General features: G+C 35.0%; 1 protein-coding gene across 3 annotated transcripts in view; it reads left to right on the forward strand.

Moving 5' to 3' along the window:
• METAP1D (methionyl aminopeptidase type 1D, mitochondrial) overlaps window positions 1–18,787 on the forward strand; it is a 67,652-nt gene that overhangs the window by 42,423 nt on the left and 6,442 nt on the right. For all 3 annotated transcript variants that reach the window (XM_039855253.1, XM_039855256.1, XM_039855254.1), the window contains exons 2-6: window positions 7,596–7,753; window positions 9,725–9,874; window positions 11,272–11,420; window positions 11,985–12,027; window positions 15,393–15,556. In XM_039855253.1, the coding sequence (XP_039711187.1) occupies window positions 7,596–7,753; window positions 9,725–9,874; window positions 11,272–11,420; window positions 11,985–12,027; window positions 15,393–15,556 (664 nt within the window). The remainder of the gene's footprint in view (window positions 1–7,595; window positions 7,754–9,724; window positions 9,875–11,271; window positions 11,421–11,984; window positions 12,028–15,392; window positions 15,557–18,787) is intronic.

Raw genomic sequence — 18,787 nt, forward strand, 5'->3', positions numbered from 1 at the left:
GGGGAATGTTTTTTACAAGTTTGTGAAACAGATCCACTCTTTTCCTTGTAATGGCATCTTAGCTTGAAATCCAGGAAGCAATGGTGTATGGTGTCCATATCCATGATTTCCTGAATTGGAGAAAAAGTGTGGAAAGCATCTGGGGAAAAGGAGGCTCTTTACCAGCTTATTTCCTGTAAGCTCAATTGGAAGACCTTGTCTGTGCAAATAGATTTCAAAATAGAGCCTGCCCTTTGACTGTCTCCATAATTACATGGCTCGCTCTGTATTTTATTTGGCCGCCAGAGCAGTTAACCCCTGGAAGGAAGGGGCTGATGGCATGGCCAGCTTGGCTCCTCAGACATGTCCATGGGAATGAATAAACCACTGTTTGGAGAAGCCCATAACTAAAAACACAGCAGAATAGTCTTCGACTGAACTGAAACTTTAAAAAAAACAAGTTTAATAATGTTTATTATGATTGGTTTTAAAACTTACTTTGTCCTTATTGTATAGATTATTGTGAGATATTAATTGTTTTAAAAAAATTGGAGTTGGGGAGTTCCTTGTTGCTTTGATGTAATCAACATCTGTCAACAGAATGAATTTGCTTTTGTTTAGTTTCAAGGGCTCTTGTCCTTTAGCTTTGCCCAATCAGTAGCTGCTTCAGCCTGGGGCATTCCCCTAGCTGTTTTTTTTTTTTTTCCCCCAACAAATGCACAGGTTATTTATTTCTTGTGAAATGTGAGTTTCTCTTCTGCTTTATAGTCTCCTTGAAATGGAAAGCAACCTTCAGTCTTTCTCATTTGCTTTTGAAATATGTATCTTGGTACCAGATTGTAAAAATCAATGAGTTATATCAAGTGACGCAGAATATTTAATTCGTCTTTTGCAACATTTGTGCAAGTTATCAAACCTATCAAGCAGACAATGTTTTAGTCAAAGAAATATAAGGCATGGATAATTTTGCACTATTCTCTTTTAGACTGGAAGCGCACAGTGCTGTAAGAGCCTGAGCTCCTACCCTGGGTAATTGGTTGGAGTACATGAAGTGTGATCTTTCTATGGTTCTAAATCTACGCCTTGAAAATGTATTTCTGTGGTTCAGGCCTTTCCAAGCTTCAGTAGGAAGCAATATTTCTAAACAGTTAAAAATATCTCAGTTTGCTGTCACAAAGTAAGTTGCCTTGTTTTAAGTTAATGTATTATTTAAGCAAATCATTTGGTTTAAAATTTAAATTATCAATAAGTGTAAGAGCCGTTTTTGAAAATGAATTAGCAAAACATTGTTGTTTTCTCTCTTAGTAATCATAAATCATTTAAATCTGGCAGGCATTCCTCCCTTCACCCAAAATAATTGCCTCCATTTGTAAAATCAATTAGATGTTGATATGCTATAAATAATAGTTTTGTTACTAGACTTTGGCATTTGTTGATCATTATGAAAAAATATATTCAGTAAGACATTTTACAGGATGTCTTTTAAATTACATATTGTCTCTGGTCCACATTTGTTAGCTAATGTAAAGTAGTACAGGCTACTTTATTGTGTTGTTTGCTACCCAGATATTTGATACCTTTGAAATGAAGCATAACTGAGGATTGATGGTATGCTGCAGGGTGAAAGTGCTTACCTGGAAACGTACAATGAAAAATATAGGTGTTGGTAGCCTACACTTGAGGACAAATATACTTCGTTCAGTGTTACTACTGCTTAAAATAATAAGCATTTTAAATATCTCTTTGAAAGTTCATTCAGACCTCTCTCTAAAAATACTTGCTGACCAAAAGAAAACTCGCATTTTCAAGCATAAATCGGCTTAATTAAGGGTCATCGATAGAGGTGCACATAAAAACCAACGGCTCAGTGGGTGAAATGGAAGTGTTTCATTATGTGGTATACAATGCGTGAGCAGATAACAATTAAAATGGACTCTGAGTAAGGGGCCAGTAAATATAGAGCATATTTGTGCAACAGCACAATGCATTCCTCCCTCCATCATACTTGAATTCTAATCGCACCTTTAGACCTAATCTGTAAAGGGAAATAAAATACAGCTTTTAGAAACTGAAGTTATTATCAAACATGAACATATTTAAAACTATAACCTAGATTTTATTGCAAGTACATATTTAAAATATAAAAAATGTGCCGCAGGATTCAGAGGACATATAGCAATTTCAAGAGACATTCATGCTGCACGGTGTGCTTCTCTGTGGAGTGGAAGAAGCAGTTGCCTATAATTTTCAGCGTTCAGCTCAAACTAGGTGCTGATAGAATTTTTGTGACACTGAAAATAATTCTTATTATTACCTTTGATAACAGAAAATATTCTAGTGTTCATAACAAATAAAGTATAGATTTACTGCCTAAAGAAAACCTACAGAGTTTCTGTTACGTAATCAACAGTAACAACACTCAGTATGATTATGTCTTTTAAGACGGAATTAGTCCAAAGCAGCTCCTTGCAGATCTGGGGCTCTCCTACTCTCCTGAGGTTTCTGATGGTTTCCTACTGATGTCTCTCCTAAACTTCAGTTTAATCAACTTGCCCCTTACAATAACTAGTACACACCTGAACCTTGTTTCCTGAAAACAGCTGTAACAAAAGAGGGTGTGCCATAGATGCTGAGTGAATGATGGTACCCAGAAGACAGAGACCAGCCCTGTGACTGATGAGAAACCAGGCTGGTGCCTCTGCCCTTAATGATGGACGTTGTGCATCAAATTAGCCATAACACTGAAGGTAGTAAGTGAGAAGTCAGATAAAGTTAAAAGAATGTATCAGCAATGATTTTATTTATTTATTTGTTTGTTTGTTTGTTTGTTTATAAAATTCAGATAGAATTGACGTATAACACTGTATTAGTTTTAGGTATACAAAGCAGTGCTTTTATAAAGAAAGGAAATATATAGGAAACTCAACAAACATTTTCTAGAATGATCTGAAGCAGATACTGTAGTTGGTTATCCTATGATATGACCCTGAATATCATTGGGACTGGAGATTTTGATTTTGCTCACTCTGCATTAAGAAAAATTGTTAATTACTATTGATTAATTACAATATGATAAATAAAGTTGAGGATGCTGCTTCCCCTGTCTCTTTTTATGGCCCTGTTAATTGGAGGGCCATTGTCTTCAAAAGACATGTATTGACTTAATCCTATTTCTGCATTTCACCTGTGAAAACACTAGATTTATTTTCTGGTTTGTAATGAATAATTAGTGGAATAAACATGGTATGGTACCTTATAACTACATTTATAGAATATCTTTTATTAGAATGAAAGAAGATTTTGCTTCAAATAAAAAAGTAACATATGAAAATGAAATTGCTGAGTACACTGCTGAACCATAATTGTCAACCAATTGGATATGTTCCGGCTGTGTTCCCGATGTTTAAGTCACATGTGGGTGTGCCTACATCTTTTCAGCAGTGAGTCCATCATTTGACAGGACAGGTACATTAGTAGCACTGTTCATCCTACAAGTGAATGTCTCAAAAACTTCATCCAGATACCCTAGTAGAGGCCCGATGACTTCATGCTTCAAGCTTAAGTACATAGAAAAGATTCCCCCAGTAATGACTATGTACTTGAACTTGGTAATTCTGATAAAGATGATCTCTCTTTTGTGTTATCAGCCACATTGAAAAAAATTTTCATGAGCCCTAAAATCGATCAGCGTCTATATCATCCCATTACCTGGGATGTATGCAGCCTGACAATCAAATGCTGCTGAGTGAAGGCATGAATGTCAAAGATAAAAGGCACCTCAAAGGTTATGAAGTCCACCCCCCTCACTTTACTAAGACTTCTGTATCACTGGGTAGTGTCTGTGTCCTCAGCACAGAGTTTGGCACCTGTAAGCTCTCATCAGTGTTCACTGTTAATGTCACTGCTCAAGGTCACATAGTTAGTTCTCGGCAGGAGCAAGAGTAGAAGTCAACTCCAAGGTATCATCCAATGCTGTGTTACTCTGGCCCGTTTTTCATCACGCATTATCGCCATTTGATATAATCTAATGTATTTGTTGGTTTGCTTCTTGTCTGCATCCCACCACAAAATATAAGCTCCATGAGAGCAAGGATTTTGTCACTTTGTTCACCCTGAGGCCAGAGCATGGCATATAGGAGGAGCTCAGTAAGTAGCTGTTGAATAAAAGAATAAATAAATTTAGAGGCCCACAGGTAAACATGTCGAAGAGTTGAGAAGGGAAAGGAAAAGAATTTAATATTCATGGAGCACCTACTTTTTAAATATGGTTTACATATACACTATCTCAACTGATGCTCACAACAGCCTAGTGGTGAAGAAAGCACTACTATTCCCATGTGATGGGAAAGAAAGCAGGGCCCAGAAGTTTTGGTAACTCAGAGCTGACTTCAGAGCTCATGCTGTTTTCATTACCACAATGCCTCCCAATTAGATCAGTTCTAAGAATTTTCATGAATAGTACCTTCACTCTAAACGATATTTATTTTTTCATGATTGAAAAAAAAATTTCCTCAAAAATCCATCCCCTGAAAAACACATTCTAAAGTGAAGCTTGCCCCTGCACACTGCTGAAAGGCAGCTTGGAATAGCAGATACAGCCTTGGACTTGGACTTAGAAGACTTGAGGTAGCCATTGATCTATCACCAGAGGTGTGAGCCTTAGTTCCTAATATGTAAAATAGTGACATCGACAGCTGCCTGCCTACCTGAAAGAGTGGATAAGAGATAATGTACGTAGAGCACCTAGCACTATATGGCTATTCAATGTTAACCACTATTATTGTTACTATTTCTGTTAGTGTTGTCCTTATTAATAGTAATCATAATACATACTTTCCTCAAAAAGGTTATACTTGTGAGTTTGTCTTTGGATCTACCTACAGATGCAGTCATAGATTGTGAGTTTGTCTTTGGATCTACCTACAGATGCAGAGTCATAGATTGATTTCACCTGAATCTTTCTTAGCTTTAGCTGCAACCCAGATTTTCCAATACGTATTCATTCACAAGCTGCCCAAACAACTTCTCATGGAATCAACGAAGGGAGCTTGCCTTGAGAGAGTGGATGGATTAGGTCAACCCATAACTCCTTTTGGAAAAATAATAACAGAAGTAACTTTTAATAGTTTTATGATGCCTTTTACACTTTCTGGGTGTTTCCATGTATGTTAGCTTATTTTTTCTCATGTGTGTGAGAGAAGTAATATACTTTGTGGGAGCAATTTGACCTGCTTTTCCTCAGCTTTGGCACTTACTGCATATGCCTGGGGAAGTTACCTTTGTGTGTCTCGCTCTCTTCAACTGTGGAATGGAGTAATAAGGTTCAAAACTCATGTGCTTCTCATGGAGATTAATGAGCTAACATACGTAAAGTGCCTACACATAAGTGCTCAGTATTAGAAGCTATAGCAGAGCCCATGTTTTCTTTCTCGTTTTACTTTCTAACTGTTCTTGGAAGAACTATCATTTATTGGGCATCTACTAAATGCAAGGCACTTTCGCATACTGTATTCCAATTAATTCTCACCTGAGAGTCAAAAGAAAAAACTTGTCCAGGGCCACACAGAGCTGAGATGAAATTCCAAACTTCTGTTTTCTAATCATCTGCTTTTCCTAGGATATTATCCTGACCCTCATATATCACCTGACAGTACAAGGGCTAGTGATGTCCTTAGGGAAATATTATACTTTACAAACTTTAGAGTCTATGTACCTACATCAAGCTACTTTAAAATAAAAAGGTGCTATTACTGACATTTTGTCAGATATTTGGAATTGTTTAAAATAATACCCAAAATACCTCTGTAAGTTTGAGTCAACAATATTAAATTAAATTATGGAAATTCAATTTATAATTGAGTGAAACTATGACACTGAATCACTGACCATTGGGGTTTGTTTGCATCGGTGACCTTTCCTCGTTCACTTAGAGATCTTGAGTTTTGGGACCAGTATTCACCTGCAATTTGTGTTTCCATTATGTTTCACAGCTGAAAGGTTACTCTTGGCCAATAATTCTCAAACTTGAGTGTGCATCAGAATCACCCTGAGGGCTTGATAAAGCACAGATTTCTGGCCTCATCCCCAAATTTCTAAATCCATTGTTTGAGAAGGGGCCCAAGAATTTGCATCTTTTTCCTGAATGATGCTAATACTGCTAGTCTGAGTACCACATTTTAAGAACCAGTGCTCTAGAGGAGGAATCAGCAAACTTCTGTAAAGGGCCAAATCTGTCACAATTACTCAACTCTGCCACTGTAGATCAAAAGCAGCCATTAACAATTGTAAACGAATGAGGGTAACTATGTTCCAATGAGTATTTAGGAGCACTGAAATTTGAATTTCATATATTTCACATATTACAAAATATTATTTTTCTTTTGATTTTTTTCCCCAACCATTTATAAGCATAAAAATCATTTTTAGGTCATGGCTGTATAAAAACAGCCAGATTTGATCTTTGAACTGTAGTTTGCTGACCCCTGATGTGCAATTATGACATGTTGGGGATTTTTTATACTATTATTTTAATTATAAAAGTAATGCAAGTGGATGATTTAAAAAATCTAACAGTATAGAAGAAAATAAAATGACTCAGGAAGCCTTCCTCCCTGCTCCCAGTCCGAGAAATAAACCCTATTGATGAACATTAATTTTCAGAAATGTTATAGGCATATACAAGCTTATATAAATGTATAGCTCTTTTTAGATTAATGGACTTTTATTCATACTGTTCAGCATTTGCTATTTTCCTAACTATGTGCTATGACGTCTTTCCATATCAATACTTGGAGATGATTTAGTTTCTTCTCTTTAATACTTCCATGGTTTTCTGTTGTGTGGATATAACATAATATAGTTAACGAGTCCTGTATAGATGGACTTTTGGGTTAATTCCATTTTTTTCTACCACAAACAATGCTGCAGTAGGGTTCATCTTCACATATCCATCATTGCATGGTACCTAGGACTCTAGGAGATGAAATGCTGAATCAAGAGATATATGCATTTAAAATTTTGATTGATGTTTCTAAATTCCTTTTGTGGGTACTTTAGGACCCTATTATTGTTTTCTTTCAGGGTCACACCCTACATTTTTGCTATTTAGTCTTTATCTGCTTTGAGCATTCATCACAGTAAATTTCAGTATGATGCCTCGCTGCATGTGAAGTTAACACAGAGTAGTAATCCGATCGAGGGCAAAAAGTGCAGCTGGCAATTTGTCCATGATTCTTCACGGCTTTAAAGAATGAAAAGCCACCCAAACAGTGCTCTAAATCTAGTGTCATCTAAGACATTGCTTCGTAAGCTACCTCAGCAGAAATTGTTCTTTTTACAGACCTGGCGCTCAGCAGATGTTTCTATATGTTTGTTGCCTATTAGAGTAGAGTTTTCCATTGTCAAACATTTATGTAAACATGGTATTAGCTAATAATTATGCTGTGCTACTATTGTGCTAGAACTCAGAGTACCACTGCTTTCTTTTCTATTTGGGGCTTTTCCTTTTTGAGCCTATAGAGGATTGGAATAATGGTTTAATAGACAACAATGCAACATCTTAAAATGTAGCACTATGTTAAGTTTTTTACTTAAAATATGTCTCTTTCTGCTCCTAGGTTGTCATAGAATTTTCTCTTTACCACTCAATCATATCTACTCACACAAGCAGTCAAGCAGTCAACAAAGAAGAAATTTCATTTTCCGGAGACAAAGAGATATTTCATACAGTATAGTTTTGCCGGCTGCAGTTTCTTCAGCTCATCCAGTCCCTAAGGTACTGTATTGCCTATTATCTGCTGCTTTTTCAGCCGAGATAAAGGTTAACCACAGAAGTGATTAAATGTTTTTACACTTTTAATTTCTAAGCCATTTGAATCAAAATTTTTAAACTTGGTTTATGATTTAAAATTGTGATTTGAGAAGTTTTAACATTCTGCAGTTCTATAACATTAATTTTTTAAAATAAAGAGCTGAGCTTACAACCGCTTAGTTCATTTAGAATTAAAATTTCTGTCATGAAAACTTGTGTATTAAATTTCTAATATGAAGATAAAACTACATATATGTGTTTTTTTTACTCTTTTAGAGAAAAAAATTGACTGTAAAATTGCGATCATTCAAGAGGGATTATTTGAAACTAATACAGTTGATGTTTTTTTTCCTAAAGCCTGCTCTTACACTTTCTATGTTATTAATGCTGCTGTCTTTGAATCTCCTTTAGAGTAAATTAAAGAAAACATCTTGTCTCAGAGTGTTTTTGACTTTTTTCCCAGAGATTACAGTTCTGTGGAAAGACAATCTATCCTTTTTTAAAAATGCAATATAAAGGAGGTATGCGGGTCATTTAGGAAGAATGAGAATAGCTGAAAGAAGTACATATCTGTCACAAAAATCACCTGCTCTCCCCTTTTTTTGCATTTTTTTATAGTGAACCCACATTAAGTATATTATACTTCCTGAAGGTGAATAGCCCATTTTTGTGGCAGGGGCTGATGAGACAGGCCACCAGAGCCCAGAGTATGTTCCTGGTATTTCCTTCATTAGAAAAGAAAAATCTCCGGAGAGATGAATGTATCATTTTAGAATTTCAGTGACAACCCAACAGACCTGCCTGTAGTTATAACTTGCAGATCACAAAGCAGAGTAGAGACAAGACCACAGAGTCTGTGAGTGAGCTTTTGTGGGCACTAGTGGAAAAACTGTAGGAGATGCTCATCCATAACTCAGCTGTGCCAACCCAAGCAATGGTATATTCCCTGTCAGAAAGGCCCATCAGAATGTGAGAGTAAGTGAAGGTCCTTAAATCCTGTGTGATGATGCACATCACAAAGAGCAGAGCCCTGACCTCAGCCCTTCCAGAGTTGCGGTGATGTCAATTAAACAGTGTTATTCCTCTCTGCTTCCTGTCCCCAGCAGCTGTGTAGCCTTACTGGGTACTGTTCAGCAATGCTTATGTAGTTTGTAAAGAACTATGCACAATCTTGAGAATTAGAGAAACTTTGTATGTAAGATAGTGTTTATTTTCTGAATACTACCCATGCATTTAAGTAAGTGATGGAGAATGTTCTACAAGAGTGATCAAGAGTTGACTTTTTTGAGTTTTGGGGCATTTTTTTAGTTTTTGACAAATGATAGAAATGTTCTAGGTGTTTTTTTATGTACTTAAAAAAGGAAGAAAAAGAAAAGAAAGCTGTTTTGTTGTTCTCTAGTCCCTTCTTAGTTTGGGTACAATTGCAAAGTGTAAGGAAGTGTGCACGTAATAGGCTTCAGTGGCCTTGACAGTCAGCCTTTTACATAGATTCATTCAGAGAGGGTGTTGTGAGCTATCCTTTGCATAAATTTTATCTTTGTGTTAAGAAGGTGAAAGTGCTCTTAATTAGCCATTTGACAATTTGGAAGCTTGATGCTATTTTTCTTCAATGACAATATACTCTTAATGGGGTTGGGAGAAGGAAGAAAAGAAAACTACTGTTTGTTTTGACCAGAAGTCTACTTCAGTCCAGTTTGACTCAAAGCACAGTAAGGTTAACAGACTATCCAGAGGCAGCACTAACAGGCAATGTTAAGTTCAAAAGGGCAGGGGAAGGAACTGGGGGCAGCCTGGAGGGTCTGTTGTGCTGGCTTCGGAGGTCGGTGCTCCGGCAGGAAGGGCAGAACTCCATGAAGCAGGAGGCTGTGTCTGAAAAAATGATCCCATTGTCGTGCGCTGGGTTCTGATCTTCGTTTTCAATCCTTTCTCCTCAAGCACATAAAGAAGCCAGACTATGTGACGACAGGCATTGTACCGGACTGGGGAGACAGCATAGAAGTTAAGAATGAAGATCAGATTCAAGGGCTTCGTCAGGCTTGTCAGCTGGCCCGTCATGTCCTCCTCCTGGCTGGGAAGAGTTTAAAGGTGGAGTCTCACCAAGCCTCAGCAGGACTTATATAGGGGGCCACAAACCCTCCTCTTTTTCTCGTTTTTCTTTCACTCTTCTTTTGTACACATCTAATTTGTTAATAATAAAGTAAAGCCTTGGAATGGGGGAAAGGGATTGTATTATTTTATGTTTATTCAAGAGGTCATTTGAATAATTCTGCTACTTAAAATCCAAATTCAATTTTAAGTAGCAGAATTCTGGAGGTACTTTGGACTCAGCCTATCCAAGTTGATCAATGGTAGCTGGCTCTGACTTTTGCCCCCTTCCTTCTGCGTATAGTTTCTGTTTTTATTCCCCCATTATTTCTGTGTGCCTGAAGAGTTGCTGTGCCTCAGCCTTTGTCTCCTATTTTCTTGCATTTGCTCTGCAAAGAAAGATCAGACCAGATACACAGAGCTATAGGTAATAGAGCAATGTAATTATGTGAAACTATCTTACTACAAGGTGTAGTTATTTCAGAATAATCTGAAACACCCTGCTATATAAGAATCATAAAAGAAAATATGGGGCTGTAGTTTCCAAAAGGTGGGCAGAATTTAGGAAGTGAGACTCAACCATGAAATCACTTACTTAAAGTATCATCTGTATCATAAACTTGTTATAGTAACATAGCTAAACATATGTGAATATAAAATAACACAAAGAAAATTATTGAAAAAAGTTTATTTTTAATAAAAGATTTTGTTTTAGAATTTTATTAATGATTTATGAGGTTATGGAGATAGGTTTAACGTGCTCACAAAACTTGATTATAGTTTTCTTTTAGTTTGGGAGCAACTGGGTACCTCCTAGTAAGAGAAAAATATTTTTATAAAGTACAATGACATATTTAGTCATGAAAGAAATTAAAATTAGTGACAGTCAAATCTGTAAAAAATGTATCAGACTGGTTTTTAAATGATGATTCATAATCTCCATGTCATTGCTGCAAAACCCATGTAGTATTTCGCTGAGATAAAAAGGTGTGAGTTGACCTACTTTATCACCTAAACTGAAGAGCCTTTTGAGTATTTATGTATATGCTTCTGTTAGCCCAGGATACCAACCATTGAAGAAGAGGAAGGAACTGCCTAAGAACATATTTTTGAAATCTTCAGGCTACAAAGGAGTCATATCATTTAATGACTCACAAATGTTCTGAGTTTAAAATTTCCATTTCCTGATAGTCCATAACACCATCATATACTTAAACGATTGTCAAAAAGGCACAATTTAGGATTTTAATGTTAGTCATAATTAACTAAAATTTTGTACTACAAGTTTATCAGAGTAAATTTATACAATCTCACCTGAAAGTGCTGTAGCTAAAGGCATAATCAGTAGAGAAATGTCTTCAACTCTCGCTGCGCAATTTCTTTATTTAATATTTTAGGTTGACATGACAACTGAAGAGATAGATGCTCTTGTTCATCAGGAAATCATCCGTCATGATGCCTATCCCTCACCTCTAGGCTATGGAGGTTTTCCAAAATCTGTTTGTACCTCTGTAAACAACGTGCTATGTCATGGTATTCCTGACAGGTATTCATTGCTTAATAACATACTGTTCTTTTGGAAACTAAAACATGAAACTAAGATTTATAACATATGGTGTAAGACATTACAGTTTAATTGAAACCCACTTGTAAACTTTTGAAGCAGATTATGGTAAAACAAAAAATTTGAAGTATTTGGCATCTCATTGGGCATAATACCCCCATTTGTTTGTTAAAGCAGTATATAATCTAAGGAAGTGATTGCGCATTAAATATTTCTTTTACCTTCTTAGATTTTAACAATATAAATAGTAAAAATCTAAATATAGGTAAATATTGGTTATCAACTATTGTTCTGGCTCTTTGCAAAATTAAGGTAACTGATAAGTACATTTTTTAAATAACAGCAGATTTTTAAACAATGGCAATATGTTCATAAAATTTGATGTGACCAGCATAATTTAAAGATTAGATAATTATTCCACTTATTCTTCCTCCACTTCAAATTCTCCTTGCAATTCATTAGGTTTGTGATAGTCATTAGGTATTTATTTTTATATTCCTTTTATTGAGATCTGCCTATCACCAATTTTTCCTGTTTATGTTTCAGTCGACCTCTTCAGGATGGAGATATTATCAACATAGATGTCACAGTGAGTAAATCATATAAAAAATAGTCTTTGATCAACTTCAGAATTGCTGGTAGCAACAGGAAGAAGAGTGGATTGAAAATGTGAACTGCACCGATGGAAGTGCTGTTTACTTCTAGACCCAGACGCAAGCAGCTGGTTTCCTTTTTTGTCTTTAACTCTGTGTTTATTCCAAGTAAACCCAGGCCTGACTTGAATTTAGGGCTGGAATCAGATGCACTGAGATCAATGTTGGCCTAAGTGAAATGTCAACCCAATCCTGCTATGTGTCATGTTTTTGAGAAGGTGTAATTGTTATTGATCCACTGTGTAGTTAATGCAGAGCACCACAGCACTGGGCAGCTGCTGAAGCTAGATATGTATGAGATGAGCTAACGCGAAGAAAGCCAGCATTTTTCCTTCACTCTGCCAAGATTGATCTTCCTCTTCCTGCTGATTTTGAGTGGGGCCTGTCATTATCCTACTCTGTCATTAGGGGCTACATTGGCCTGTGTGTGTCAGTCTATTTGGACAGCAACTCTTTTGCTAGCAGTGTTCCTTAGATTTATTAAAATCCCTGAAGGTAGTAACATATTGTTCTATTTCTGGTATAGAGAGCCTTGAACTTGAAGCATACAAGCAGAGTGGTTTTCTCTCTGAACTTAAGTTTTCACCAAATGGTTAACAGCCTTTCTTTAAAAAAATACTACTGCTACTACTACTGATAATAATAATTTAACCTAGAAATTGCAAGTTGTAAAAGCTCTAACCTTTTCTAATATTCTTTGCCTTTGACTGTTCTCAGACTTGGATGATTTGTGCTTTGTCAGTGCATTTTATTAAAAAGTCTGGTAATGATACCTTTGAATGATGTAGACTGTAAATAAATCCTATACATCTGATGATTAATAAACAAATTTTAAATAAATAAATGTAATTTAAACATTGGATGAGAACTAATTGACATATACAGCATTATAGGAGTACAGTTTCTATTAATTAGGAAATATATTTAATAATAGTTATTTTATATCCAGACTATAAAACTTAGGTACAAGTGGCAATGAGGTGAAACTTGGCATTCAGTAGTTGAGTTGTCACATAGTTAGTTGTTTAAATTAATTCAACCTTTTCTTCATATCAGTTTGTGTGAAGATATAGCCAAAGGTTCTTTTATTGCTGATACTCTTCTCTCTGTCATTTTGTCCTACTTGGAATACTTGAACATTTGCTCTACACATATTCTGTTGATATCTTTCCAATTCGGAATCATGTAGAAGGAGGTATTTTACAAAGTGTACCTGAAATAAAGTACTTTTCACTATACACTTTTCTTTTGGATTATACCTGACCTGGGGGTTTTACATTTATTATCTCACCTAATCACCCTCTAATGAAATATTGCTGCTTTGAAAGAAATCACACATGCTCTTCCCTACTGCTTCTAGTGCATCCAAAGAGAATATTCCATGTCTTTTTAAAGTTTCCTGAAGATTTTTAATACACACTTCCATTTTTAACATTAAAATGATTTCATAATTGCAAAATTTATAAAACAAAGTGAAATAATTTCAAGTGTCTAGAAATGTGAAGGAGTCAAGGAAACATATGTCAGTATCTTAAATTATATTCTTATGAAATAGTTCATTAAGTGAAAGACCCCATTATGAGATCCTAGATTTTATCAGAAAATACTCATTGCAATTTATAATTGTTTATGTTTAGCATATAACACAAGAAAATAGACTTCTTTCCCCTTGAAAATTGAATATTAAAAAATAGACAGTGTGACACCCTATAGTAGTTGCTCAATAAATATTAAATTAATGAAGTACAAAACGAGTAGTCTGTGGGTACAAACAGTAATTATAGATAACTGCCACAGACTTGCAAAACTGGTCATTTTGAAAGCTAGCAAAAGTAATACAAAAAGGCAAATTAAAATTTTTGTTTGTTTTGTTTTTTGTTTTTATTTTCATTTTTTTTCTTTTTCTTTTTTTTTTTTTTGGGTGCCGAAACCTGGGATCGAACCAAGATTCTTAAAACACATTTTTACCTAAATAGCAGTTATACAAACATTCAGTTACAAAAATTTTTAATTACTTTTTTATTAGTAAATATTATATAACATTAGAACTTGTACTTTCTTGGATTGCAAATGGGAATAAACTATAAAACACTGCAAGGTAATTAAGGTGCTTTGATATAGTAAAGAAAACACTGGATCAGAGGCCAGTAGTCCACCATATTAATCTGGATCTACTTTTGTATTCTGCCACTAAATTTAGACAAGTTACTTGTCTGCCTTAGTTTCCTGACTTATAAAATGAAAACATAATAAAGACTTTCTCTGCTTCCCTCACAGGGTGTGGGAGGTTTTTTATGTTTTTTTTTAATGGAGAATAGTATACAGATTTAAGACATTAATTCAGTTTTAAAACAGAAAGTTCAGGTAAATATATTTTTATAACAATTTCTGCATTCCACTTCATGAGAAAGAGAAATGTGAAAAATAATTACATAGGGCAAATTTATACAAAATGGCAAATTCCAACCTATATCAATGGATCAATATTCAACCAGTCTTTTCTGCCTTTTACGCTTATTATAGTGTTCAGTAATTATTGATTTTTATAATGAATCTGGTATCTTTCAAGATACCAGAGACCTCTGAATCATTGAAGACTGAAAAAATTATATTTTTTTCAATTTTATTCTTAACATTGTTTTGTTATATTCTAATTCTTTCAAAATTGGCATATAGTGTTTTCTGTTAACATTCCGCTATCTGGAACATTCTGTTAAGATTTACTTCCAGCAACATTTTTCATTCCTATATTGAGCCACTTCAGTTCTTGGAGCTAAATTCTCTTACTGTCTGTTATAACACTGACATATCTATCTTATTTCTTCTTGTCATTATCTATCACTCCCAAGTATAGAACTGGTAAATAAAAGATAAGGTATCTTCGTGACATTAACCTTCATGACTTTTCACTATGTCAAATACTTCTGGTTCTCTAAACCAGTTGTAATAATTGTGGGTCAGTGTCTTTGGTCACTAATTTTCGCATATATAGTTTTGTCTTCTCAAAAGTAAAGTCAGGAATCAAAATGTTACTCTAGCATTACTAATTATAATGCTGAAATAGCCATACTAGTTACTTATTTATTTTAAAATTTTGTAATATTATTGTATGGCTTCATCTTTTAAATTTCTGTAAGGTTTCAGTACATCTATTTTCTTTTTTTTTTGTAGATAAACTTAAGAGTAATTCTGGAAGGGTGTAACACATGAATCTACTAAATACATAAATGAATACAGGGTATAGTTTAGGAGAATAGGGTTTTAAACAAGGACATATTTTTAAATTTCTGCCTGTGTTTAGGTCTATTACAATGGCTACCATGGAGATACCTCTGAAACATTTTTGGTCGGCAATGTGGATGAATGTGGTAAAAAGTTAGTGGCGGTCGCCAAGAGGTGTAGAGATGAAGCGATTGCAGCTTGCAGAGCAGGGGCTCCCTTCTCCGTAATTGGAAACACAATTAGGTAAGCCTTACACTGACAAGTAAAGGGAGGGTTGGCAAATGGTACAAAGGTTATTGGTGGCTTGGTATAAAGTTGATGACATGTTTTATGATTCAGAACCATCATTTCAGTCTAATATCAGTATGTGAACTGCCAGGCTGCAATGTTGTTTCTGGGGTTAAAAAAAAAAAAAAAAAAAAAGATTAAAAATAAGTGAATTATATCAGGGTCAGCAAAGAAACTTATAGGAGCAGCAAGCAATATTTATATGACCGCTTTAGTTTTAGCTTGACATGCGTGTCTGTAGTGTTCCTTTACTCAAAAATCACACCTAACAGGGAAGAAAGTACCTAAGAAGGGGCTAAGCATCCTCACACTTCATTAATAAGACAGGAGAAAAGCTAAATTTTATAAAGGAGTGAAGTGACATGTATTCCTATGATACAGAGTTAAAAAGCATTAGCTTAAAGCAAGCCTTACCTTTCAAATTAGTGGGTTAGCAAATAGCCTGAAAGAGTGATCTTCTGTCCTTTTTTGCCAGGTTCATTTTTTTCTGTAAACCATTGTTTATTTTCCACACAGCATTCTACATTTGCTTTTTAAGTGTATGTGTATTTTCTGAATTCAAGACTTTCCTTTGTAATCTGTCACCTACTTTTAGATCTTTTTTTCTCCATAATTGTTTTGAAGTAGACATGCAGAATATATGTTTTCATTTAAAAGTAATGCATTTTGTTAAAGATGATCACATCACTACCTTTTAAAGCACCGTTCTCATTAATGTGAACCATTGAATACTTCCAGTTTGTCTAAAGGATGGACAGCTTAGTCACCTTGAAAAGATGGTGCCTTTTTTCTTCATAAGACTTCAAATACTTTAACAAAAAAAAAGGCAGTAAAATATCAGTTAAATGTATTTATGGCTTTAAAAATATTGTAACAGTGTCTGAATCAAACTTTAGTAAAATCTCTTTGGGTTATATCTGAGAAGCTTTTATTGAAGACTTTGAACAAAATTGTGTTTTTGACAGTTTTAAATTATAGGCTAACTAGCCTGGGAAAAAAGGATAGTGTCTCTCTGTTCTTTCATAGGAAATGTTGAATCAGACCCCTACTGAGAAAAGAAATTTAATGCATATCTCACTATCTTAGTGTCCATGAATATAATAGAAATGAATTCAAAATGCAGTTTTATTTTTGCAAATGGGATGAGTCGATAGATGTACCTCATATTTTTGAACACCTAGGGTTCAACAAATTTACTGGTGGTGCTCTTGCATTTTAACAAAATTTATTCTTCAGTAGAAGGGGGCAGAGAACACTAGATTCTTATTCAAGCATTCTATCGAGCTCTGCATTCATGGCTGTGTCTAAAGGGCATGTCAGCCTTTGATTCTCTCTGAGAGGTAATTATCCTTTTCCTGTCACGGAACAACAAATGATAGCTAACTACAGAGGCACATTTGCAGTAGTCACATTCATCAACTGCAGAAAAAAAAATTCAATTTAATTGTGCAACACAGCTGCACATGGGCTTTTGAGCATTTCTGTTGTTCTCCCTGTCTCGCTATTCCTCCCTCCAGATCTATTTTTTAAACTTTTTTTCTGGTTATTTTTTCCCCTTTTTGTCTCTTCTTCCATTTTTACTCTCTGTACTTTCTTGTTAAAGTAATTTTCCTTTGTGGCTCTCATTCTTTTTTCCCCATTGAAGGCTATGAATGTAGAAAATTATCACAATTACTCATATAATTGAGCCTCTTTGTAGCAAGTGCAACTCCAGTAGCCTTTCTCCATCATGAAAATGGTTTCATTATAGGGTTTTTCATATTCTCTGACACCATCTACACAGAGGAACAGGCGTGCAGATGAGATGTACTAGGAACAGGCTAGATCAGTAAGGTCACAGTAGGAATAATTAGCTCTGCTATGGAAAGAGCATCTAGGCCTTTTACTGCTACATAAATGTACTGTCCGTGGCTTTTAGTCACAAAAAAACTTACTAACAAATGGAGCTCCCGCCTACTACTTTGAAAAAAAGATTTGTATCAACACTACAATTTTCCATCATTAAGACTAATAACACAGAGCCTAGTATACATCAAGGGGAATAAAAAGAAAAATCTCACATTCAAGTGGCGGCTGGGTGCTGACCTTTGTTCCCTTTTTTTGTGTATGACTTAACTCTTTACAAAAAAGAGCCACACGCCACACCAACATGCAGGTGAACTCCAGCTAGTACTAGCAAAGCATAGCATTCAATCGGAAAATCTGATAAATCTCCATGCAGGATAATGCATTTCATTACATATTCACTACATTAATTCTAGCTACATAAAAAAAAGAAGAAGAGTAGAATTGAAAGTGACATTGGATTTTAGCTATTTGGATGCAAAGGTCAGCTTTCGAAGAGTATGAATTTGCATGTACAAGCTCCTTTGAAAATCAGATCAGTCCCAACAACTGCACTTACAAAACTATGAGAAAAATAACAGACAATGAACTTTTTACTTTTACCCTAATACATTTTCATTATTTAGATGGTTTACGTCTGTTACTGGGCAGGAAACTGGCCCCGATTCTAACAAATGTTTATTCTAATGTGTTAAAGCAATGTTTCTGGACATCTATTATTTCACCTTTTCTTATTCCAGCAACATCTTAATGGAGTAAATAAACAAGCAATCTCCACCTTTAAGGCAAAAGTACATGGAATCATTGCAGTCTAAAGGTTTACAAACATCTTTCAACTCAGTCTCGTATATTTTAAGATATTCATCATTTTTTGCATAGCCTCCCGCTACCGATACATCATGAAAAGAACATTCAAGCATCTTTTATTAGTACAATGTTACCAAAAACCTGGTGATCTTTACAGGAAATTTTGAAATTCTCTGACGCCTGAAGGATAGGATAATCTCTCTGGAGAAGTATTGGCTAAAGTAGTTTAATGAAAACAATTCTCTATGTGTCCTTTTGCTGCATGAGGGGTGGCTAGTGAACTTTAGGTTATAGTGTTATTATCCTCACTGTAGCCCGTTCGCTTTAAAATATTTCTAAATCTGTGTTTTTGTCATTATCTCTAGATGATATGATCTGTACATATGAGAATATTGTGAATGTGTAGATTCATGCATCACAAACATATGACAGTTCAATCAAAAATAATTTAAACGTATACTTGTAAATGTCATGATGAAAGTATCAATAAGTGGTTTTTAATGTTTAATTCATAAGTATATGTTTTGATATTAA

Source organism: Pteropus medius, unplaced genomic scaffold (genome assembly GCF_902729225.1).
Source record: "Pteropus medius unplaced genomic scaffold, Ma_sr-lr_union100, whole genome shotgun sequence".
NCBI lineage: Eukaryota > Metazoa > Chordata > Mammalia > Chiroptera > Pteropodidae > Pteropus > Pteropus medius.